The sequence below is a fragment of the Hetaerina americana genome, unplaced genomic scaffold (assembly GCF_022747635.1).
Source record: "Hetaerina americana unplaced genomic scaffold, ioHetAmer1.1.p SCAF_61, whole genome shotgun sequence".
In the NCBI taxonomy this organism is placed as follows: domain Eukaryota; kingdom Metazoa; phylum Arthropoda; class Insecta; order Odonata; family Calopterygidae; genus Hetaerina; species Hetaerina americana.
In genome coordinates this window covers 787,040-813,868 of record NW_027287217.1, presented here as the reverse complement: position 1 = coordinate 813,868, position 26,829 = coordinate 787,040, and the positions used below count along the sequence as shown (strand labels likewise).

Sequence of the window (26,829 nt, the reverse complement as noted above, 5' to 3'; positions counted from 1 at the left end):
TTAAGATATAATGAGATGAAACACAAGCTTGAGCACTGTCTGATTTTTATTCTCACAGAGAATTTGACAGATGATACAATTTTATTGATATATTATACAATTCATATTGGTCTTTATAAAATACTTTCCTTTTAGTATCCATCAAAATTAATTTTTGCCATTCCAATTCAGAAAAACAAGCTTGAAGAAAATGGCATACATTCTGCTGGCACTTTTTACTTGGTTTATTACATTTTGCAATCATTTGAAAATTTAGTTGAATTGGATTGATCTTATTGTAGTTACTACATTTCGGATTGATTTAATTACAATGTATGAACTCACCCCATATCAAGTCTAAATGTAGGTACTGCTTTTAAAATAAATAATGTATAAAATGCATGTAAAATATTTTCAAAGTGCCCATCCAATTAATAAAAACCTATTTAATTTCTGAAGGCAATCAATTGCATTTAGAAGGTGGCACCGACTAGAGCATAATGTTGCATGTATACAGATAATGCCAAACACAGGATAGTGCTTATTACGTTTTTAAATGTTTATAGTTCTGAATGAGGATACAAAATGAAAGACATGGGCATTAAAACAGCCAGCACTAATCATTCCAATTCAACCAATATGTCCTTCTCATTTACAACATCGCCTTCTTTAACATGAATCGATTTTACTTTCCCTGCAGCAACAGCAACCAGTGCAGTCTGCATTTTCATGGCATCTGAGACAAAAGAGCACACAACTATTAATTTTAAAATTAATTGTTTGACAATTCACAATTGAAAACTGAGGAATGTTGTGTACAGTAAAAGAAGAATGGAGTCCTTACCAACAATACACACTTTTTGGCCAACAACAACTGTCTCCCCAACTTTGCATGAAATTGCCCTTATTACTCCTGGTAATGGGGAGGCTATTATCTTTGAGGTATCTTTCTGCAAAAAAAATCACATAAAGGGATTTGAAATGAGAGCTAGTCTTAGAATACTAAATGCACGAATTTAATTGCTGATATGGAGTGAAGAATTTGACTGATTCTCTGAACAGGATATTTACTAGTCACATAATTACACTTTATGAAGCAGAGTTTGATTAAATATCATGTCTCTCCATACAGCAAGCATTATGAACAATTCTATGATTTGTCGATACCATAGAAGTGATAGAAGAAAAAATCTCTTCACAACTTTGGTTTAAATGAATAAGAGATTATAAAAATATAGTCTGAAAAAATATTAAAATTAATGAATTTGTTTTCATAAAATATTAAACCAATATAAATATGAAATTAATGATGAAAAAACTTGAATGAGTGAAAGAATTGTTTTTGCAAGAGAAACAACATGCCAGGTTTGGAATTATAAATGCCATGAATTAATTAATTAAACCAGGCTAAGTAGGTATTCTTCACAATAAAATTCTACGAACAGTATTTATGTGTACGCCCATAAATTCTCAATAGAAATGCATATGTGTTTTATTACATAGTAGTCCAATGGATTTCCATTCCTATTTGATATCCCAATCTGTTTCCAATGAAATCAGCATTGGCAGAATATTTTGCCCTGACCTCAAATTATTTTAAAACCTAGTTAAAAGCTGTGACTAACCTGTCATTCATTATGAATATTAAGCGCAAAATCTTAAAAATTTTTCAAGTATTTAGTGTGTAATGATCACAGAAATCAAAATGGTCCACAATGGCTTGTTATGAAATATGACAGCCTATTTGATAGCATTTTTGTAGTGAGTATGTTCATAATTACATATCCTTTAATGAATATGAAGAATTTCAAAAAATAAACTTCTTCATATTTGACTTTTGCTTTTTAAAAAGTAAAGAGCATGAGACTCCAGCTTTAATGGAACTTATGGAATTTATGGGTAGCCACATAATGAAGCAAATATGAAATGCAGATGTATCACTTTCAGAGCAGCATAGCAATTTTTAAGACTCGAGTAGCATTAACAGTAGTAGCAGAGCTACTTTCAAACACTATAGCTGCTCAGCATTTGCTGAACCCAAAAAAGTCCAATATTTATTATAAAAGAGTTAATTTTGAAAATGATTTGCTGACACATTCCCAGCATTCATGGAAAACCTAGAATATATTATGCACCCAATTTTATAAGGTTTGAGTAAGAAATACTGGCAACAATATTTTGTACAAGATTTAAGCACTTTTCAAAAAATTACTTAAACTTTCCATACCTTAGGTGCAAACACCCAAATCTGTGAGAGATTGCAGATGTGGTCAGTTGACCCATTATTGTCAATACTGGGATTCGCCGGTTGTATTACTGTTCACAAGACTTCAACTAGACAACCAAATCACCTATGTAAGCAAATGGTCCTTAAAAACCCACAATGCAGCATTTACAGCATTTTTATTCTTTGGAATTGAACCTTTTTTGCAATTACATGCCATTAAAGTGTTCTGCTCTTTTGAAAGCAGTTTTATTATCCCTTTTTAATTACCTGTCCTATAATTAACCCTAAAAATTTCATGCTGTGTTTTCCACTTTATAATAAGACAGGGCACAGTTTGTGCTGTTGCTCAAATTGTTAGATATGCTCTCTATTTGTGCCATTGATGTTATCTTTATATTTGAATTCCAAAATTTGATCATAAGTAGCCATTATAGAATTATTTATAAACACATATTTAGTCAATATGCACAACTTTAATTCATACAGTTGATTGAAAGATACAGTTGAAGAAGATCATTAAAACTGATGGTAACTTCTTTCAAATGAAATGAAACATAATGCAAACTTCACACTCACTTTGGGTTTCTCAAGCATAAATTTACTCAACCTTGCTGCCACCTCAGTCATCACGAAAACATTAAATGTAGTTCCCTGGTATCTGAAAAATTAAAAGAGTATTTCTTTTCAAGTCGACAACTAGGTTCTCATAAACTGATATTCAAATCGTATATAAATCCATTTTCAGCTGTGACAGACAAACTGAGAGGAGAATGAGCTTGCTGGAAATTTCAAGTTTTGGAAGGTTGCTAGATAAATTCCCAATAACATTGAGAGCGCATACTGATACAAACACGAATATTACTGAAAAAGGAAATGCATACTGTTGTTCACTCTCTTAGGTTTAATTTCTTACTTCTTAATTAAATACAAGAATAATTCTTGGGCAATTTAAAATAAGATTCAATACTATGCACCAACAAGTGGTATTTCATGTCAACAGTAATTTAAAAAAACAATCTGAGCTAGATGGCTAAAAAAACTTTATATTTTGCCAAATATACTACAAAAATCTCTTGATCAACCTTGGTTTAAGGATAGAGGGAGGAACTGCCATGCCTTAAAAGCAGGGGCCCTAGTAGATCAACAAAAATAATTTGAAATTGGGAAATGCAGCCATTGAAATATGACATACAACAGTTGATCATAGTTATAAATATATATAATTATATATGAGCTGATTTCTAGGTAGATGAGATACCAAGTCCCAACTGATTGAAATACAAAACAATATGTAAAATGAAGGCATGATTTAAACACTATAGACTTTTGGTTACCTCTTAAAATTGTTAATTATGTCCAAAGCTTAATATATTGGTCAATTGCTTGGATTTGAATTTTCATGGAAACTATAGCATGTTCTACGGTCACAAAATAATCTATATAGCACAACCATATTTCACTATCAACACGTTTCACAAGGAGAGTACATTAACTGAAGTTTTTATTATCTGGGATAAGTTTTGTTAAATTTAATCCTCCTATAAACAATATCAAAAGAGGGTTGCTATTTATATTTTGAGCCATGACAACACTAGTGCTTTAGGTGCCATCTGATGTTTCCATCTGAAAGTTTGACCATTTTAATGCAAACTTTCTTCAGAACATTTTACTACTTAATCACAGCTTGTGTTGTTTACAGTGACTAGAAAATTTTGTTTCCGCAAAAAAATGGAGTTAATTCGTGAACACTTTCGTGTGATGATTTTTATGACTTTCGATGTGGATTATCAAGACAGGAGAGCATCGATAAACTTACTTCCACTTTTGGTGATGAAACCCCATTCTTTGCCACTATGAAATGCTGGTATAAAAAATTTCATCATGGCCACCATTTGCTCAGCAACGAAAGTCGTCCAAAATCAGGTGTTGTCCCAGAAAACATTGATGCTGTGCAAGAACTAGTAAAGGAAGATTGGCACGTGACTTATCGTGAGATTGAGGCATCCTAGGGGATTATCATTAGTATGTCGAGCATCAATAAGATATTGCGTGAACATTAAGCTGTGAAAAAAATTTGTTCGCATTGGATTCCGCATAATTTGACCCAAGTTCAAAAAGATGCTTGTGTCAATTGGTGCAAATAAATGCTTAACAAATGCAATTGTGGTGCATTAACAGCAGTGTACAACATCTGCACAGGTGACAAATCTTGGATCTATGCGTATGAGCCTGAAACCTAACAGCAATTATGGATCTTCGAAGACGAGCTAAATCAGACAAAAGTGATTCATGCATGAAGCACATCGAAGAAAATGATCGCCTGTTTCTTGGGGATAACTGGACATGTGGCAACTGCACCATTAGAGCAACATTGAGCCATGAATTCTAAATGGTACACGAGCATTTGTTTGCCAGAAGTGCCTGGTGAAATAAGAAGCAGCAATGAAGGATCATTCTTCATCATGGCAATGCAAGCTCTCGCAGATCGGCTGAAACAACTAACTATTTGAAATGTAATGAAATAATTGACTTTGTAATTCCACACACTTTATTTAAAAACACACGACCCAGGTTTCGACGTTGAACGTCATCATCAGGTCTGACGTTGTCCGACGTTGAACGTCATCACCTGATGATGACGTTCAACGTCGAAACCTGGGTCGTGTGTTTTTAAATAAAGTGTGTGGAATTACAAAGTCAATTATTTCATTACATTTCAATATGTTACGCAAATTCCACAAAGTTACGCCTGAGACAACAACTAACTATTTGACTGGCCAAAACGTCGAATTGATGGGTCATCCTCCATACAGCCCCGGATCAGCACCTAATGACTTCTTTTTATTCCCATTTCCCGATAAAAAATTGCATGGCCATTGTTTACCAGCACCTGAAGAAGTCGTCGATGCATTCAAAAAAATGTTTTGGAGGTACCTCAATCGGAGTGGAAAAAGTGTTATGAAAATTGGTTCGAGCGCATGCAAAAGTGTACTGATTATCATGGAGAATACTTGAAAGATAATAAAGCCATTTTCAACAATAAATTACTGTCTTTTCATTATTAAGCTGAAAATATAAATAGCAACCCTTATATAAACCAGGTAGCCATGCATAAATATTTTCTTAGATATCACCCAGTAAAGAGTGTTCACTTCTTACGCAAGTTCAAGACCCTGCCTTATATCTCAGCCCTTCTTGAGGGTACCTCAAATAGATGAGTCAACCTCTCTTCTCCTTACAGACTCTGAGCACAGTATGAGATTGGAGGGGGAGAGTAGTGTTCACTAGCTTGCTGTACATCTATTCAGCAATAGCTAGTTTTCTCTCAGATCTTTCACAAATATGTCATGTTTGCTTCATGTATACACATTTTTCATCAATGTATAAGTTAAATATAAAATTTTCTATGAGGTCATTTGCTAGTAGTTCTGAAAAAGAAAAGGTGTAAATAGTGGATGATAGTTATATGGTTAGCTAAAAATGAAATCAATCAAAACAAATAAAAGATGCTGATTATGAGAAAATATGCAATTGAACTGCGAGACAAAGGTATGATGCATCAAAATCTTCTGTATGGAATTAAAGGAAGAACATGACTCCATATATCTGTACTAATAAGGATAAAAGATCCTGCGAGGGAAAATATGCCATCCATCCCACCCTTAAACATAGGCTAGACAAATAAAAACAGGGTAAGACAATGAAAAAATCAATATGATACACTCAATATCTGTCCTTGAAAAATGCAAATTTTCCAAGATTAAGCCAGTGAACAAAAGTGATATGCATAAGCAGTCTTTATATGTAACTACAATATAAAGATTCAATATATATATACAATACACTAAATAAATGCATAAAACATGAATGAACAAAAAGAAAGAGGTGTTCTCTCCATAAGGAATCAGTGAAATTCATGGTCTGAGATTCTGCTAGTAAGAAGGCTGAGGACAAGTTTGAAGAATACTTTTGAATACATCAGTCATGATAACACAGGCACATCTTAATATGGGTTCATATTACATGTAATTGGAAAATAACAGGATGTACTTTCTGTAACAAATGTTGGGTAACATAGTCACAGAAGCTCTATTTTTCAAACAACGCAACCATATGTGATTCAATAAATTATATTTAACATGTTCATTTATGTATTCATTGCCCTGCAGAGAACATTTTTTGTCACTTGGATAAAATTTTACTTATTCTTCCAGGAAGATTGAATCAGTCTTCAGCTATTAAAAACAGACAAATGAACTATGCATTTGCTAGTAGGCTACCCTTTCATCATAAAAACTTGAAATTTACTAGAAACGCGCATCACACGGTTTTATATTATTATTAATTTACCATAAATTAAATTTAAAGTAACTCAACGTGAGTTCCAATACTAATACAATTTTTTTTCATGATGAATAATACAATCTATCAGCTAGTTGAAACTGTCATTTTACTACTTCTATTGATTGCCCAACAGGTGAATTTGGTCTTATCATTTTGACAATGCAACGTGAAATTTTCTGATGTTAGATTCTGATCATAAAATTTTAGTACCACCAACTAGCAACAGAAGATTTTACTGGATATCTAAGTGACCAGTAAAAACAAATACTCCAACTTACAAACAACTTAATATGATGCTAACTTAATGAGAGAAAATTATGTTAAGGAAAACGCATGAACTCACATAAGACTAAATTTTCCCACTTCATCTTTGCTCAGCAATTGAACAACACACTGCTCATTGTTCACCACCAACTCTAATACAGGCAGGGCCAAATTAATGTCTCCTCTTATGGTGAAGATTTTACCATTGATTTCGACCTGGAGATACAAATTTCAGTGTTATGTAAGCCACCTTTTTTTAATGATATGGCATCAAATTGCCATAACTTCAACTTTTAAAGTAATTTCTTAATTCTAACCTAAACTAAGATAAACTAGATAAGTATATAAGAGCAGGCATGGATTTATGAGATGAGTTTTGAGGTGACCTTATCAGATCATGTTTTTGGAAATTTGACAATTTTCAATTTGGGTCTGATATTTTTGATTTTTTAGTTCAAAAATTCACAGTCAACTATATTGAATTGTTCCTGGATGAGTATACTTCAGCTGGAAAATTCAACCCATGGAACATCTGCATCTATCAAGAAATGTCAGACATCCTAAAATTTTATAAACCAGATAAATAATTGATATGATGGCTTACCTCAAATGCATTGTCAACTTTCATCACTCTGACTGGGACTTCTAAGTCACAATGTTTTACTACTGTACTCCATGATGATGGTTTCTCTCCCTTCACCTGTCCAACTCTCGCATTAAGAAACATTCTTGACCTTCAAGCACGAAACAATCATGCAAAGAGAGATAAAGTGAGACTTATAAAAAAATTAAATGCTGTCAGATTGAAGTCACACACTAAGTGTGGACATAGCAACCATTCTATCTATTCTGAAATGTTTTTTCAGGCATGCATTCCTGCAACTGAATGAAGTACATTCATAATCTGTATAATAAATGAATAAAAAAATAATGGCAATTTAATATTGATGAAAATACTGATGTGCACACGTATAACTTTAATGCCTTGAGGCATTCTCAGAAAAATTAAATATATGTTGATGGGTAATTTCTCAATTGTAAACTGAAGAATCTAAGGGGGATTTCAACTCTCCCACTGTTTTAAGCAAAAGCTTTTCCAATACTTTATTAATTATACATTTAATTCAACCAATAAATTCTTGTTCGTGGCTTAAATATTGTTTGTAGCCAATTTTTGTTTGACTGTATTTTATTTGACCTGTTCTACAGTTTGATTATAATTTCCAGGAACCATTAAATATTATTACTATTATGGAATAGATAATATATTATTTTATGCACTCATTCGTTAGTTTCAATGAAAATTAGGAGAATGCAACCAGATTTGAACAATTTGTGTTTTGGATATAGTTTCTGGCTTATAAAAAACCTTCCATTCATAGTCTTCTCTATCTTATATGATATAAGATTTTGGATTTATTTGATAGAATCCCCCAAGTATTATTGCTTATGACTGGTTCATTCACCAAGAGCTACAATCACTCATTTAAGCTTGAATTCCTCATTGAGGGTTATCATGTAATGTAGCACATTTAAGATACAATGCAACGCCTAATCTGGAGTGGGAATAATAGCAGAAGACTGTTGAGGTGAGGTAATAAGTCTCAACTCCATTCAAGAGTCAATTTTAAATTTATAGATCACAGTTGTTATTCATTTCATGCTATTAATATATAATAATGATAGCTTCAAGTTGGAATTCATTAGACTTTAAAATTGGTGATCATTTATGTTATTGCCCAAGATTTTGTTTTGAGTGTATTACAAGAAGGTAGTTTTGTGCATGAGGATTTTTAGTTAGATTGAGAATAGTCTGCAACAAAAGCCATCCCACCAATTACCAGTGTCTCATTGATATCAAGTATGATGTGACTTTAGCTGTTCTTAGCTGAGTAGTCAGTTCACCAGCTTCCTGGCAAGACATGGTTAGGGCAAACTCAGGTAATCATACTAAAAATCAAAGATATTGTCATGCCATCATTAATTACTTCAGTGCACAGAACATATTATCTCATTCAATAAAAAATAATTTCCAGCTACAATTTTAAACTTATTTTGAAATATCTATTACATATACATACAAGTTCACTTTTAGATCCGAATGGTTCATTCAGAGCATATTCTAGGAAAATGATGTATTTTTGGGTTCCATGTATGAAAATTTCACTTAGCAATTAGGCCTATGGAATGGGTTAATAATCTAAATAGAGAACCCATGGTACTTCTTTGTAAATTGTGTAATATAATTCTTTCGCCAATTCTTTTCAATATTTTACACATATTCCTTTCTTTATTCACTCTTTAAAAACATCTTTACTATTAAATCTCTATATCTTTACCATCTAATATATATCTTCCCCATGTAAAGGCCAGCCTGCTGTGGTGGAAGGAATTGTACATTTTGATGACCCCTAGAGCTGTTCAGGTAGGAGCAGTGATGATGGTTTCTGGTAGGGTCACACATGTTAGATCAAATGGTAGGAGCAAAACAAAAGGTAGTCTTCACGGGTCAGTTTCTCAGTGAGGTGGCTGCAATGGTATATGACCCCACTGGGGCAACCATTGAGTGGTGGTTTCACATTAAAAATACTATTGAGGAAGGCAACAGTCAACCTCAATTATTTATCCCATGTTACTTTGATGGACATTAATTTAAGATCTAAATGGCCTAGCTTGTTACACTAGGCTAAGAAATGTAGGAATTTACAGTCTGTGCCCATTCATAACCTCCCTTGAATGGTAAACCATCAAATAATAATGCATTTGATGCAAGTTCCAATGGTTTTCATTATTTTCCTCATCATGGGTTCCACAATTTTTATTTTTATTATAATGTTACAGCCTCTGATACTTTTATGGTGTGTATTTTTGTTTAAGAAGTCAACACAGTTTTGTAATCATGATTGAATATGTTTCAGATTGAGATTAATTAAGAATATTAATTAATTGGTAATTAAATGGCACTTTAGAGATGATTGGAAATGTTTAAATGGAAAATTAATAATAAAAATGGGAGTTATGCCTCAACATAGAAAATTGGTTAATATACCTTCAGTTGCACTTCTAGTACATTAATTCACATCATTGCAGTGTAATTTAGCAGGCTAAAAAATTAATGGTTTTATCATTCAGATCTAGACACTGTTGTCTTCAGACCTCATTAGGTAATGTTTACTGATTATAACATAACATCAACATTTTAGTTGGCCTATTTATGCTATATTTTTAACTTGATTTTGGAAAATATTAACATAGCCTCGAATAATAGGTAGAGGTGAACTATACATGCAGAAGTACAAATTTTTACCTGAGATCATTGTGAGCAAAGAAACTAGCTGCAATAGCTGATAATTTCATCTTCTCACAGTGAGACACTTGCTTTCCTTTGTAACCTTCAGGGTAGGTGACTTTTAAGAAGTCTGTACTAATGCTACCCTTCAAAAAATTTTCTTCAGTCAGCACATCCCTCAATAAAGGAATATTATGAGCAACACCTAATTAATATGGAATAGAGGGATATACCATTAGTATTAGTTTTGGTCTAGTTGAAGTTAGTGCTGAAAACAGGGGCATAGGTAACTGCACTCAAATTAAATCACTCTTTTAATATTCTTCTTTACACAGAGGGGTAGCTTAATTTCTATTTTAATAAGTAACTATATCATTATCTAAATATTCTAAAGTAAACTTGTGAGAAGTGCATTTGACAAAACTCAATATCTTTAAAAAAAATAAAATTGCTGATTGTTATCATTTTAACCTTTAGACTTTAATATTTACATGACAAATATATTTCAAGATCTGAAAAAAGGGGGCAATGCCCTAGATTTGGTCAACATATAAATGATGCTTTGGAAATTACCAATATTTACTGCTGCTTGATAATCTAAGAATGAGTATTGAAAATATATATGTTGACTTTTGAGGGTCACCCCAATTATGCATTAAAAATTATGGCAACAGCCACTGTAAATTAATTAGGTAGTGTGGTAAGCATGGTTTTAAACTGTTTACATACAGCCGGTAGTCATAGAAGAAGTGGAAAGCATGTTGACATTAATTAACAGGAGTACCACTACTTTAAAAAAATCTTCACAAAACTTTACAACAATGGCACAAATAATTACTTTTCCAAAATAATTCATAGATAAGAACTTCAAATGCTCAAAAATCAGATATTTCTTAACAACTCTCTGTCATTTTACAGACCTCTGCAAACTGAAATACATGCCAACACAGATTTGTTGGTCAACTAATTCCTATTTGACAACATTGTAGAAAACTCTTTGTTTCAGTTGTTGAAACATGAGTCTTCTACACAGTGTATATACACTCACCTCGAATTACAAATAAATCCATAGCTTTGATGCTGGTCTCAATGGCTTCCTTCCTTGTGCTTCCATAACATACCAGTTTGCAAATCATTGGATCATAGTACAAACTGATCTCACTGCCTTCCTCCATCCCACTGTCACAACGTACCTGCCAATTGAAATAAACAGAAACAATAACCGATTTAAATTCCTGATTTCAAAGAAAAAGGGCTCTTTTTTTAGCTTGTAAATTAATGGTTCTCCACCTAGTGTGTTATATCTCATAGATAGAAAACATGCACTCGCCAGGGGTTCATTAGAGGCAATACCAATAAGTAACCACAGTTATCAATGTAACGGCTAGCTCCATAGGTGAGGCTGGACAAGATCCCTTGTACTATCCCAAACAGTGAGTGAAATTCACACACTAACAGGACAATAAGCATGGTCAGTTTCTTTCCCTGAAATCCTGATGATTTCCTGAGATCTACTACTTATAAAAATGACACAACTTGAGTGAAACATGGATTGTGCAGAATCACCTAGATTTGAACCCAGGCCCTCTAAACAGAATCCATATGCTATTCCTCTCCGGGGCTGTTTTGCTCTCCTAAGAGACCGAAAATCAAAATGAGATGCAAGATAACAAATTGATTTCATGTGTGATAAGGAGAAAATATTATAATGGCCAAAGTCACTGACGTACATGTAACATGAGTGGTACTCTCAATGCACATTATGGATACCATGAAAAAATATTATCCTACCAATCCTCCTTGGGGAGCTACAAAAATCTCTGTGTATACTGAACATATTGTGAATTTATCTATCCTATAACTACTGAAAATCCCTCAAAGTGAAAATGCTTCAATAGTTTAATAGAATTGAAGATACTACATTAAACTAAACAAATTATTAAGAAAAACCAAACTATCTTCATTTCAACCAACTGGGTACTTAAAAATACAGATCGAGATTTAGGCCATGTATGTTGGGAGTTGGATGGGGGTCAGGGACAGCAAGATAAGTGAAACCACTGAATTCCTATGTCCACAGACAGTGATGTAACTTGGTCAAGTGAAATTGGAGAATTTAGCTCTATTTGTATAAGTTATTAGGGAAGGCTATCGACAGCTGAGATCATGTACACCCTTAGAGATAGATGAGGGTATTTCAGTATGGATAGGATGCTCAGGGATGGGAGGAAGGGTGGAGGAAGGGATATTTCACTTTAAGTGCTCTCCACATGGCACTCCAGTGGGGATCAGGTTACACTTGATTATCTGAAAGTATTAGCAAGGTCTTTATAATTATTTCATTAGAATGAACACTGTTTTATCACCTTATTTAAGTGTGTTGGTTCCATGTATTGATACAGTCTCCCCACTGAGGGATGTCCAAAATCCCTAAAAGGATCTTCAGCATAAACACGACTTTCAATAGCACAACCATGAATGGAAACATTTTCTTGCTTAAGTTGTAGGGGATGACCTGGGGAAAGAATAAAAATAGTATCCATAAGGTGCAATCTTGAAATAATCTGTGAATATTTTTCCACCGCTGGAAAAACATAAAATTCAACAGAATCATCACAATGAAAAAATTGCAACAAATTCAGCAGAATACGGGAATTACAAAAAATTAGGCATATTTAAAAATGACATATTTTATGATTTGAATCAAAATAATTTTTTAAATGTATATGTTTAGTCTAGGGTGTAATGAGCAATTCATTGTTTTCACACTCATCCATCTGCCAGGAAGGGGAAATTGTACCCTCACATATTTCAAATTTACTTTCATTCTGAATTTTTATTAATTTTATTGCAGTATAAGGTGTGTTGTTTGAACGAAGTAGTGGAACTGGACTCCAATAAATGACAATATATCAATAATTAAGGTTTAATTTGAAGCTCAATCTTGTTATCCAATCTGGGTTCATATATGTCTAAATGCAATTTTATATTAAACCATTCACAATGGTCTAGCCATAAATATCAATCCCTATTCATCTATGAAATTTCAAACACTTTATACAGCTATATCTACTAGCACCAACCTTTAGTATTAGAATGCAAATCATTATTATTAACAAAAACCATCCAGTCAATGCATTGCATCACCCTCCATGATTTCAAATAGATCAACTAAACAACGGATCCAATACTTCCAAATTATAGAAAATTTAGGCTGGATATTTTCTAGCAAATGAGTAAGCTTGGATACAAAGCCACTCTGGCAGAGGGTTTTGTATCCAAGTTTCTAGCAGAGGACAACGCTGTATGAAAGAGATGCATTCACTCTTCATTAAGGCAGATGAGATGGAGCTATAGCCTAGCCATGATGGGGAGAGGTTTCTCTTTAGCTTTAAACGGTTCTTGCATGAGGCAAAATTACGTGAAGTAGTGAGTTATGAATAGCATAATAATAGCCATGTTCTCCAATGAAGAGACACAAAATTAAATGTATCACAATTGATCATTTAACAACATTTGCAAGGTTCAAAAAATTTAGGTCAGCATTAACTCAGACCCAATAAAATCACCTTGGTCACACAAGAGTAGAGTGAGAGAAAATTCTACAAATAAAGGTGAGGCATTCTACTGAATACTGATAGAAATATCCAAATTCCATGTTTATTCAAACAGGCTGGATATTAGATTCAGATTACATATTTATCATGGTCACCATACATAGATGCTTTCATTGCGTTCTACCATTACTGTCTCAGTGCCATATTCTCTTGCATCACTCCAATGAAAATAAACGCTGCACTCAACTAGCATTTGAGTGCCCTCAATTGAGCACCTCTCCCAAAAATGTTCCATATCATTGATAGATTTGAATCAAAATATTAACTTATTCATGTCATTGACACAGAAATTAAGTTTTCTACTTTCTGGGAATTAATATTTTTTACAGCAACATGGCGAAGTTCACTGATTGAGATAACCAAATCAAAAATGGTAGTATGAAATAGCATTTATTACATAAAAACACATTGCCTGCTGTTTTCTGCAAACCATTAATGTATTGCTAATGTTAACTAATGTTCCTGCATAACACTACACAGCTCCCACCCTATATAGAGCTGGAGGGACTGGTAAGAGTAAAATACGATAGGCAACATGTGGGGGAATGGGTAACACTAGTTATGAAACCTTCCAAGCAGTTTTCATTTTGATTGCTAAAACTAACATTGCAGCAAAGGTGCATTAAGTGCACATAAACATCGCAAGCTTACACCAGCAGGAATCACTAATCAACAGGAATCACGAATCCAGCCCATATGTAATATACATAATTTTTGTTTTGCAAAATGTATCAAAACCCAAGTGTTAAACAGGACCACTATAATCAAAGTAGCTCAGATTCTTGGGTGGTAATGTCCAACTGCAATTATTGGTGAAAAAGGAGAATATTTACTGGCGCTATCCTTTAAGGCTAGTAACCAGAGATGTCCCAAACATCCAACACATATACTATGGACGAAAATCACATATATTCAATGTTATTCGCATTTTATTACTCCCTTCACAGTATGATCCTCCCGACTTTATGAAATTAATACAGCAATATTTTCACTTTTCAAAGCTTAACTGAAAGACTGCATTTTGTGACTCTCTGGCTGCAGTATTATGTTTTGATGAATGCAAAATTTTTGATGCTAAACTTAATGTTACACTTTGATCAGGGGAAAAGGAAGAAGTACCATATGGCATGATTAAGTAATTAACCACTAGATTATCATAGTTGAACAAGAATTCCTGGGCATCAACAGCCAATCAAAAAGGCACATTCTTGTGGTGCCAGTTTACAGAAGACACTTTTGGGGCACTGTAGACAAACTGCAATCTTAGATAATGCAAAATATTTCTACAAATGATTTGATTGATACTCTGGCCAGGAATAACTCGTGCTAACATCACAGAAACAACCAGGGTTTTAATGCTTGGTGAAATTGTGCACAGACAATCCTTGATGGATGTGGTAATTTCAAAAAGGCAAAACCAATCTCAGAAATCAACTTGAAGGTTGATTTGATAGGCGAGGGTGGAGGACACCTTGTACTAAATCCTATGGCACATGCCAATCACACATTCGAGATTGGGGGAACATCTTCCCATGCACTGAAAATTCTTAAATATAACTTGTTCTCAAATGTAGCTTTACGTTAGTAGATACTTTTAATTCGGCAAGAAAATGAACTTATATTGAGTCCACAGTCATTGACCTATGATGAAAACTTACAAACACACATACAAAAACAATGGAGAAGAGTTAACCTCTAAAGTACAAGGGGCTAGCAAAGGTCTGTTTCACAGATAACAAAACACACAGCTGCATACAAAGCATTTTTATTAAATATCAAAAACGTAGCCAATCACTGACCCTTGGCTATGCGTATCATTTGATGAACCAAGTCCACCCCAGTTATGCACTCGGTGATGGCGTGTTCCACCTGAAGTCGAGTATTCATCTCAAGGAAATAAAAATTTCTGTTTTGGTCCACTAAGAATTCCACAGTGCCAGCTGAAGAATAACAAATCTGCTTGCAGAGAGAAACGGCCTGTTCACCCATAGAAGTTCGTGTCTTCTCATCCAAGAAAACACTGAGGGAGATTTCAAATAAAAACAGCATGATCTCTCTGAAATCTAGACGTCCTATTCAATTAAGTTAAAGAGAATGGCAGACTCTTTACACATACAGATTGAATCCACTAAGGGAACTGATGAAAATAACAGAAAAAATAAAAAGGTGTACATATATCAAAAGTCAAACCTTGGAGCTTCTTCAATGATCTTTTGATTCCTCCTCTGTATACTACATTCTCTTTCGTTCAAATGGATGACGTTGCCATGTTTGTCAGCCAACACTTGAATTTCTATGTGACGTGGCTTCTCAATGAATTTCTCCACCAGCATCCTGCCATCACCAAAGCTAGTAGTGGCCTCTTCGGTTGATATCCTGTAGCCCTCCCTAAAAAATATCAAATTTCATCATAATACTAACAATACATATTATTTGCCCAAAGATCACATTACAAAGATACCAATGATGTGAATATCTCCACTTTAACACAGCAAATGACGCTAGATGTTCCAGGAAAATAACTGGAAGACACTGTTTATGGCCAATTACATTGATAACTCATCACAAAATATCCAAGTTCAGTCCTAGATAGCAACTCATTTCTATATGCAAGTGGCACATCATATCTCCTAAAATCAAAATACACATCAAAACTTCTACATACCTGCTATTACTGACATGATTGGATGGTGCCATGCAAAAACACTAACCACAAACTGCTAGAAATCTCAATACCTAGAGTTACATCATAGAAGAAATCCTGCCTCTTAAAGCCTATATTGTTCTGAATAAATGATAGCCCCCCCTCACTCGATCCTACTCCATCAAAAAAATAACATAATAATCAATTCTCACCTGGCATCACAATCATTCTGGGCAATCCTCATTCCTTTCCCACCGCCCCCAGCAGATGCCTTGATCATTACTGGGTAGCCCACTTGACGAGATACTTCCACACAATGGTCAGCATCTTGAATGATCCCATCAAATCCTATAGTAAAAAAACGAGGAAAAATTAAATTTAACATTTAAATCGTCTTCAATTCTAATAAAAAGCCACAGTGGCCATTATATGAGGTCCTTAGGCCTTGACCGTTTGTGATACCTCTTGCACACCCAATGATTCTTAATACCCTGCTAGAAGTGAGGAATATCAAGCAAGGTATGGCATTACTAAGAATTATAAATGAAGGGTTTATGCCAAAGATATCCCTGCCAACATTATTTGTCATATGAAGTTGAAATAAAATATCTGAACTTCATTGAGAATTGGTTTGGGAATGCGTAGTGAAATAATGCCAATAACTTTATGAAGACTATCAGTCACCATCTTTAAAAATTGCGAGGGCTAAAATATTTAATGGGTTCTTTTAAATATGACACTGTGAACTGTGCTTGTGTTATACATTCACATTCAATTGGCTGCAAAGTTATGGAAAAATGAAATTAAAAGGCATGGTATGGAATGCAGACAAAGCAATAGAGTAACTCAGTAATGCAAATAATCATATTAAATAACCTCATAAAGAGATTGAATAAATTTAATTTTGAGGGTTTGCAGCAAGTAAAGAACTTTATAAAACTTTCTGAAACATTAGGGGAAGTTAATTGCAAAATCAGAATTGCTAATAAAGCTGGAGCTAATAAGAATTGCTAATTAAGATGAACATATCCTTTAAATCAATAATTTGGACAGGTTGAATTTATCTGCTGGTGCAAAGTGACATAGAGTGGCAACATCAATCAGTCATGCACAACAACTGGCAGACTGGCACATATCTCAAAAATCATGGGTGGGTCCCCAGTGAAGCAAGAGAGCTTTTTATATAGAAACATTAAAATTTTTGTTTTAAAGTAGTTCACACTTAAATGCAACAATTTCAGAGCATAAAAATCATTCGCCTTGACCGGGATTCGAACCCAGATCCCTCAATGTCCGGTCGAGTGCTTTAGCCAGTCAAGCTACTTGACTTAATCAAGCATTTTTAGTTAAAAAAAAAGGATAGAAAATCAATTACAATATATCAGTGTGGTGTTTTTGACTTGACAATACATGCAACCTAAAATCTTACTGAAGGGATTTTCTGGTTTTTTTAAGAGCCCAATCCAAATACATGTAATTCACTTAAAGAGTAGGCAATATCAGTAACTGTGCCATCCATTAAAGGATTCATCAAATGATGAAAATAGAAATGTTTAATGAAAATAGTGAGGGGAAAGGTAACTCAATGTCAGAGGTAACTCACACTGGCTTGCTCATGAGCGAGTTGACTCTTGAAGCCAGTCAATGTATACTTAATCACTACACATATTGCCAGCATTTTTATGGTAATTATTAATTGAGTCAAGATGTGTGAATGATTTCAGTATGGAATAATGACTGCATATTTTAATGACTTTAGAAAAAGGTAATTTATTCATCAATTTTCAGGGATTCTATTCGCAACAAATCAACAATATTATACAGAACACAGTTTTATACAATAAGAATATTTAATTTACATGAAAATACTTCAATTTAGTCTTTAAAGTGGCCTTATTACAAGGATGGAGAAATTATATTACTGACCACATCAGATTTCGATCAAATAATTAATTTGGCTTCAAACTGAGTAAGAGTCCAGGTATCATTTTTGTAGAATTATAATTTGTGACAATTACTACTTGAAAGTGCATTTAACATCTATAAATACAGGTTTACCAAAACACAGAATGATAATTGCATTTAACCAGCAGAATTAGATCATCTAAAAATCTTTAAGTGAAAGGAAACATACTTTAACCTGAGGGGAAATGCAAAAATGGTTACCTCACATTGAATGACATTTGTGTTCAAGTCAGAAGTCTGCAGTAAGAAGAGGTTTCTTTACCTGGAATGGTATTGACTCCGGCAGCCTTTGCTAATCGTTTTGATTGCAGTTTATCACCCATAAAAGTAATAGCTTGAGCTGATGGTCCAATGAAAGTGACTCCAAATTCTTCCTTGAAATAAATATGATAGCAAAATCTCTAGAAGAATATTTGTTGCATTGTAAATTGAATTTGAACTCAAAACTAGAAATGTAAGAAGTAAGATCATGAAATCAGTTGCATCAGACATTTTTACTAAGTCAATCAATGGAGATACATGAAAATGTTATATGTGACACTTGCCTAAATATTAATGCATGTCAATTTTATGATTTCCAAAACCACGAGTCATGATACCTGAACGAAAGTAGGAGGGTAAATAGCTCATATATACTTGCATGTCATGCCTAAACCTCCGCCCCCCCCCCCTCCTAGCAATACATCAAATTTGCTTACAGTCTTGCCCAAGGGTTTGCCACATCAGTAGAGTTTTCAGTTAGTCTTCTATGCTGTCAAGTGTTGACAAAGTTTCCGTGGTGCACTCCCAGGAAGCCTTTGTGGTTCCCAAGATAAATTGGTGCAAAAGGTTAAAGCTTTTGCTGAATATGCTAGTTCAAATGGAGAGTGGATTACATAAGTGACAATGATTTCAGTAAAAAGCTCCTCCTTATCTGTGTGTTCTTTTGCATTCATCTCAATTTCTTCATTCATAAAGTGTACTTACATTCTTTCCTTATTGAGTTATTGTGTAATTCAAAGGTCCATGACAATGATTTTATAGGTCATTTTCCATATCATATGCTAACTAATTAAGAATGTACCTCAACAGATATTCAGATATTTCACATATGGGTTCAAAGTAGAAAAAAATGTCCAATTATTTCAGTATTCCTAAATTTAAATTAGACAAATATTTTTTTATAAATTTCATTGATTGGCAAAAAACATCTTTGCAAACCACATGAAACTATTCCACATTGCTGCAACAGGCAGGTAAACAACAACTGCTATTTTCCAACATATTGATAACATACTTAATTACAAGGATTAAACCACAAGCACAATATGGACATTTATCTTGACCTTAAAAATACATACCTGTACTTATAATAGCATACTATTCTTAAATGAAACCTTTATTGCGTGAGAATTTCTGGCCATCCACCCAATTGGCTTATATCTTCTCTGAATGATAGATCACAATATGTTAGTTACACCTATTAAACATCTGGTAGATGCAAACTGGTTAGCTCCAGTCCAATGACAATCAATGTTGGTGTTTCACAAGGCTTCTTACTACGAGGGCAATTTGAAAAGTAAGGTCCCCTATTATTTTTTCATGAAAAATCAAATTTATTCTCAACTTTGCATACATCATTGGAAAGGTTGAGCATTTAGCTATTTATTTTCATTTGTAGCCACCTTGACGACCAATCACTTTTTGCATCCTTGTAAGCAGCTTTTTAATACCGGCATCGTACCTTTCTCCGGCTGCGTCGCGAAGCCAACTGACGACTGCTTCTCCGATAAAAATTCATCCCAATTTATTGGAAGTGTACGGTGAGAAGTGTATGGACATCATGTGGAAGTGGTGCAGGGAGTTTTTTGATGGCCGGGAAAACGTCCACGATGAGCAGGCCGGGGCGGAGCAGGCTGGGGCGGCCAAGTTTGCCAGAATCAATGGTGGCTCCAATTAACGAGATGGTGCGAAATAACCGGAGATTTACCCTTCATGAGATAAAGGAAGGCCTTAATGAAGAGAGTGACCACTTCTCCGTGAAGAATATTGTGTCAGAGGTCCTCAGTTACAACAAGGTGTCTCACCAAAGGAGTGTGTTGGCATCATGACAATGCACGTCCACACCAACATGCACGTGTGACATCAAAGGACAATCCTACTCAATGAATTCGGCTGGGATATCATCGACCACCCTCCTTACAGCCCGGACTTTGCCCCCAGCGACTACCATTTGTTTCCCACTCTCAAAAAACCCCTTGGAGGACAGTAATTCAAGTCAGATAAGGAAGTGCAAGAAGCAGTCATCAGTTGGCTTCGTTGACGTGGCGGGAGAAAGGTACAACACTGGTATTAAAAAGCTGCTTACAATGAAATGAAAAATAGTAACTATGGGATTCCACTGAAAAATTTCTATAAAAATTTTTCAATGGAATCACAAAGTAACTATTTTTCATTCCCAATATGAATTGATTGATTGATAAAGTTACGCCAGAAACCATCATTTATATTGCTTACAAGGATGCAAAAAGTGATCGATCGTCAGGGTGACTAGGTAGAAAATAGCCAGATGCTCAACCTTTCCAACAATGCACGCAAAGTTGAGAATAAATTTGATTTTTCATGAAAAAAAAGGGAAACCTTACTTTTTGAATCGCCCTTGTGAATTTGCCAGTTTTGTACGCTGACAATACCTACAACCTAAAATCTTAATGTAAAAATTCTGATTTGAATGATCATATAACAACATTATGCAAAGAGATGGTGTGACTCCATTAGCATTATTTTAAATAATGATTAAACTTCCTATATTCTTTTTCTTACCAATGGAGCTGATCCTTGAGGTGATTTAACTATTAATATGCCTTTCACATTACTAAGTTCATGGAAATTTCTTGGGCTTCATAAAAAACAAATGCTGGACTTCATGCACCAGAATTGGCTAAGAAACTGGTTATAAGTGTTTTCATGATCAGAAAGTTATCCCCTATAACAACAGTTGGCACACTTATTAGACTCTGTTATCCTAAAAGGCAAGCTCACCTTGTACATGGCATTATGTTTAGGGGGAATTCCACTATTTCTTCTAATTCCTTTTTGTCACAAGGACGATGGATTGTGGAGTGATGGCCAGTATTTTTCTCTCATCAAATTTTAACTCTTCCTAAACCCTGAAGTCATGTTGGCAAGAATTCATCATCCTCACCTTTTTCCCGGTAAATACTATAATTCATAAATATGACATCCATGGGAAAAATAATATTAACATCAATCAGTATTCTTTTAATCTGTGCTTCAAAGGGCCACACCACTCAGCATCTATTATATTTATTAAGATTCCTTGACATATCCAGTCTATTTCATCATTCAAACTTTTTAAAAGAGAGCTACTCTTGGAAAGTAAAGTATAATTAAGTGTATGTGAATTTTTGGAGGATAAGTTGTAATATATTTATGTTTTGCGATCACTATTCATGTGTTTTCATGAATATATCTATGGTTACATGACCCTGTTGGATAGAAATGAATAATAATCTATAAAACTACCCTGAAGTGGTTTTTAAGATGTCATTCTTTTGAAAATACTTTATAGAAATAGCACTGCCATCCGTCTAACTAAATTACTCATTAAAGAGCATTGACATAAGATGATGATAGAATTGTTCAATTCCCTGACAGTCTCCTTCAAGGGGATCGAGATGGTGCTATGGCTATCATACTGGCTTCCCACCCAGGGGGCCTGGGTTTGAATCTCTGACGTCAAATATTTTTCAGTAGTATCTCAATCCAAACTTAAGGTGCTTTGTGGAGGACACTTTGAGTGAGTATGCCATCCGTTGGATGGGACATTAAGCTGCGGACCCCTTGGCGCCTATTGTTAAGAGAAGGCTAATGCTGACGCCAGGTTTCTCTTAACCCTTCATTCTTTCCTGCCCATCCCCAATGGCACAAATGACCTTAGCTGTCAGTTGCCTCCCATAAAAACTACTACTATAGTTTCCTTAAAGTTATTTTTCCCTTCCTTGTTTCATATTGTTGCATCTCCACAAAAAGAGTAAATCAAAGGGTAGCAATACATGGTTTGTAGTTGAATCCATTGCAGTTCAGATGGTAGCGATGGGTCAATGGTTATAACAACATGCTGGGTGATATTTCTTTAGCATTTTTTCCAATGTTCTTCCCGATGCTCAGATAACCGTATCCCTCCACTATTAACTGTTGGATCTTGCCTGATGCTGATGTGCTGGGGCTTTTACTACTCAGAGGCCCTTTCATCATTAAGACAAAATGGAAAACTATGTAATTAGCAATTAAAGAAATGCTCAAAAAACGCTAGTAATGCTAGTATCTTCTGGCTGTTATGCCAGGTGTGACTCTGCAATTAGAGTAGAAGGGGATATGCTAAGGTAGCAATTAGACAGGGCTGCCTGGAGTTAATTTTATGGAGGAATAAGTTGGAAAACTCAGTCAGATCAGAATGTTCAAAAGATTACAATGCTTTTGAGAAAGAAAAATTCTAATTTATATGTGAAATTGGAGGGCTATAACTAGAGCAGATGCAACAGTTTACCTATCTTGAAAGTGTTTTGAAAAGAGATGGTCCAAGTATTAGGGAAATAAGAAGAAAAATTGCTGAAGGCATGATCTTTTTTACAAGGAGGGAATTGATGATAGGCTCATAAAGAGAAGTATGTTTAGAAAAGATTAGTGAAAAATTGGTAATATAAATAGTTTCGTAAGCGCACAGTTAGCTTTGTAAACGATAGAAACTTAATGAAAAGTAAGATGACTGATGTGAATTGGAGGACTTTGAGGTGTGGGTGTGGAGAAGGATAGAAAAGGTAAAATTGAAGGAAAGGAAAAAGTATTATGCAAGGGGGAAAGAAGACAAAACATTATCGGCAGAAATTCAAAGGAGGCAAGAAAAATGGATGCAGAGCATTTTTAGTCTGTGTCCATCCAAGACCTACCCTAAATGGTTGACTATTAAATTATGATAGCGGTGAAATTTGAAAATGTTGATGCATCTTCCACATGGACTGCTTATTGCTGTAGGGTAATAAGTATGGAAAATTTTGGAGGGTTGACTTTTCCCCAAAATGTCCAAGGATAAAATATATTTGGTATTAATGGAATGGCTTCTCACTGGTCCATGTTAATGGGTTCAGTTCCATGGGCATCCCTCATCCTCAGGTAAATAGCACTTAGCAGGGTTTAAGTTGGAACAGTTTAAGATAATTCAAAATGACACAATTGGGCGAGTGCATTTGATCCAGAAGATTACCTATCGGTTTTGCCATACTTCCTCAATATGAAGTGCTTTCTTCATATGATTTATACTTCATTCCTTTTCATGTGGAAGTTCAGTGCCACTAAGCCTTAAATTTGATTCAAAATCACTAGGGAAAATTCTAAAACAATGGGTTTGATTACATTTGATAACCTTGGCTTTACGTGTGTAACATTTTGCATTTCATAATTTCCGATGCATTGGTCATGAACACATCCAAGAACCAATCTTCGAACAAAAAGTGCCAACACAAGCCTGCATCAATAAGATACCTTCAGACAGTTTTAAAACCTTGTCTTACAATTTCCCTTTGGTGCCGGGGATAGTTCTCTTTTTCGTTGGAGTTCTTACCAGCATTGTCACAAATGCTCCATTTTCGGAGAGGAATCCATATCCGGGATGGATAGCTTCTGCCCGAGTGTCCTTCACCACTTTGAGAATGCTTTCAATGTTTAAATAAGACTCACGAGGCGAGGCCGGTCCAATGCAAACTGCTTCATCGGCAAGCTTGACATGCATCTAGAATGTTTGTAACATACAGATCGAAGCTAATGTAGGTCTTCTGTCTTCACAAACATTACAGGGGGGATATTTATTAAGTTGAACGTAAGTCCCATCTTACCGCTCTATAATCCGGTAATGAATACACGGCCACAGTTTTAATGCCCATTTTTTTTGCTGTGCGAATCACTCGACATGCAATTTCACCTCTGTTAGCTATTAGTATTTTTCCGAAAGTGACTTCTCCGGGATATATTAAATCGGTAGAAACTGTGCGAAGTTGGGTACATGACAGGGATAAATTGCTTGTCCTTGCACTAGCGGTCAAGGAGATGCCCTAGGAAAATAAATGAAGAGATTGACAGTACCTCCTCTTCTCTCACACGAATGCAAATTATTTTTATTTACACCAGAAAAACATTCACGGTGGCCATTTGAATACAAGCATGCATGTACAGGAAAGGATCGCGAAGGTACATCCCCACTAAATGTTAGGTCATAAATTGAAGCAGAACTTAATGAATCTATATATTGCTACACGACATCGTGTCCCGGAATCTTTGGTACGTGCCACTTACCAAGTTCACGTAGGCCTTAAACGACTTACATGTTAGCACGCCAGTCATACGTAGAAATATCATTGCTATATTAAAGAATATCGTACATTTCTTTTACCGCAGATATACTGTTATGAGCCCTTGTCCAAGCTATTGCTTACCCAAATTTTCTAAGCGAAACTAGACAAAATTTGCGCGAAATTCAATCAGTCACCCGCGTTGGCTGATTACATTTTACTAACTTTGTAAGGCATCATCGTTCCTAAGACTTTAAATTTTGGCGTATAAAAGTTTCAAAGCTTTCGTTCCGTTCTCAACAGTTTTAATCTTGAATTCATTATATATAATAGAAACATTTAATGTCTGGCTATTCCATGTAGCCGAGGAAAAAAAATTCTCCCATTTTGTTTCATGTGATCAGAAATTATAACTATTACGTTTTATTAGGCTACCACCAGCAAAGATCATTGTTCTGCCTATACAAATTACACTGCTCCAAATTTCTAAAAATTACTAGCTCTGTGCACTCGAAGATAAAAATATTTGGGAAAATGAGTCTGACAATAAGTAATAAAATTGCAAACAAAAACTGAAATGCAATTTCTATAGAATACACAGTTCAGTTTCAATCTTAAATTTGACATTAAAAATAGATTCCAACGGTTCCTGGCTCCCAAAGAGTAGAGAATGTAACCAGCATCAATTTCATTCCTTATCGAAATAAAAGAACTATCCAAGATTTATAAACCCACGTTCCGCATTCAAAATATAGTCCCATTGTCTAATATCCTTACTGGATTGAAAATTGATGGCATGGTTTCCCTTCCTAGAATTGAAAACTTCGTAGTATCCCTTTTCTCATTCCGAGCCTGTTTACCAAGACAATATGGAAGGCAGTTCAAACATACTCATTAGAGTAGTAGTGCCATTTCTCAGACGAGAATCTCTTAGAGCTGTTCGCATTCAAGATTGTACTTTCAATTCAAAATACACATTGCATTACTCGACATCGACAAATTCTCAACAACTGGTGAGAAAATGCACAAATTTATGATAAGGCAAACTAGTTTGATTAGATAAGTTTTCCAGGAAGACAATCAGCCACCGAAGAGTATAAATTAAATGGAGCAAAAAATGAAACAAATGGAGATCCTAAATTATTTAAAACATAACATTTAAACCTTCATATCAAGTCCGCGACCAGCTGTAGTTGCGAACACGATGCCAAATCCTAGCATTTTATATTTTGCGCGTTTTGGGCAGGGGTTATCCAATCTCCCATTGCCACCTGCTTTCATACAGCGACATCCAAACCCCGGAAAATCTCATTTGTGACAGGCCGCAGGATCATCACCGATGCTTGAGCCCGTAGATATGTGGTCATGGAAGAGATATTGCTTAAACTCACTTGCCATTCCACCTAGGACAGCACACTCCATCCAGAAAAAACGAAGTTGGAGGGCAACTTCTCACAGCAATGGGTTGATTTCCACAATGAACGTTAAACACTGGAGGCGGCATGATTTTAATAACAATTTTCGGTGAATCAAATCAGGTTAGTGTGTCACTTTGTTACAAATGTGACTGACTAACCATCTAATCATGTAGGGAATTTTCGGATGTTGCCTCGTCCCCTCAGTTATTAATCAAGCAAAACAGAAAGTAAATACCTGACAATAATAAAAAAACAATTTCTCTACGATTAATCACCGTTACAGCAACCTCCACTTCAAAGTTAACATACTAATCAAGTGTTACTGAAATAATTCTGCAATTCAAATAGATGCTACCCAAGCTTAGCTCAAATTTCTATACTGCTAACATCGAAATCCAGTTACACTCACATCTATTAAGAGGAACATCATCAAAGAATGGCAAAATATTGCACTATAAATCAACTTTCAGTATGAGGCTTCACTGCCGCCAGAATGAAGAGAAATTATCACATGAGATAATTTAAAATTGCACACACTCAATTTTCTTCTAATAATATCAAAATCACGGGATGCATCTACGGAATTAATGGAGTACATGATTACGTGCCATAAGAAACTTGTATAACCACTGCCACGGTAAGAAAAGACCATGAGGAACTGTGCCAGCGTTAAATACGTGCCTTAAGTCACTCCTCAACGAGCCGGGTTAATTTTTTGTTCCACTTAACGAAAATTCA

General features: G+C 34.9%; 1 protein-coding gene across 2 annotated transcripts; it reads right to left on the bottom strand.

Annotated features, from left to right (window-relative positions):
- On the bottom strand, positions 1-26,829 carry LOC139695630 (propionyl-CoA carboxylase alpha chain, mitochondrial-like). 2 transcript variants are annotated; one of them, XM_071594437.1, is made up of 15 exons: positions 24,678-26,829; positions 24,221-24,436; positions 23,950-24,117; positions 18,592-18,703; positions 16,577-16,712; positions 15,911-16,108; positions 15,520-15,740; positions 12,470-12,618; positions 11,152-11,296; positions 10,122-10,308; positions 7,419-7,548; positions 6,894-7,030; positions 2,783-2,864; positions 824-929; positions 1-715 (listed from the first exon to the last, which is right to left on the bottom strand). In XM_071594437.1, the coding sequence occupies exons 1-15, from the start codon at positions 24,738-24,740 to the stop codon at positions 600-602; spliced, it is 2,166 nt and encodes a 721-aa protein (XP_071450538.1). In that variant the 5' UTR covers positions 24,741-26,829; the 3' UTR covers positions 1-599. The 2 variants fall into 2 exon arrangements, with proteins under 2 accessions (XP_071450538.1, XP_071450539.1); XM_071594438.1 differs by having other exon boundaries at positions 24,707-26,829.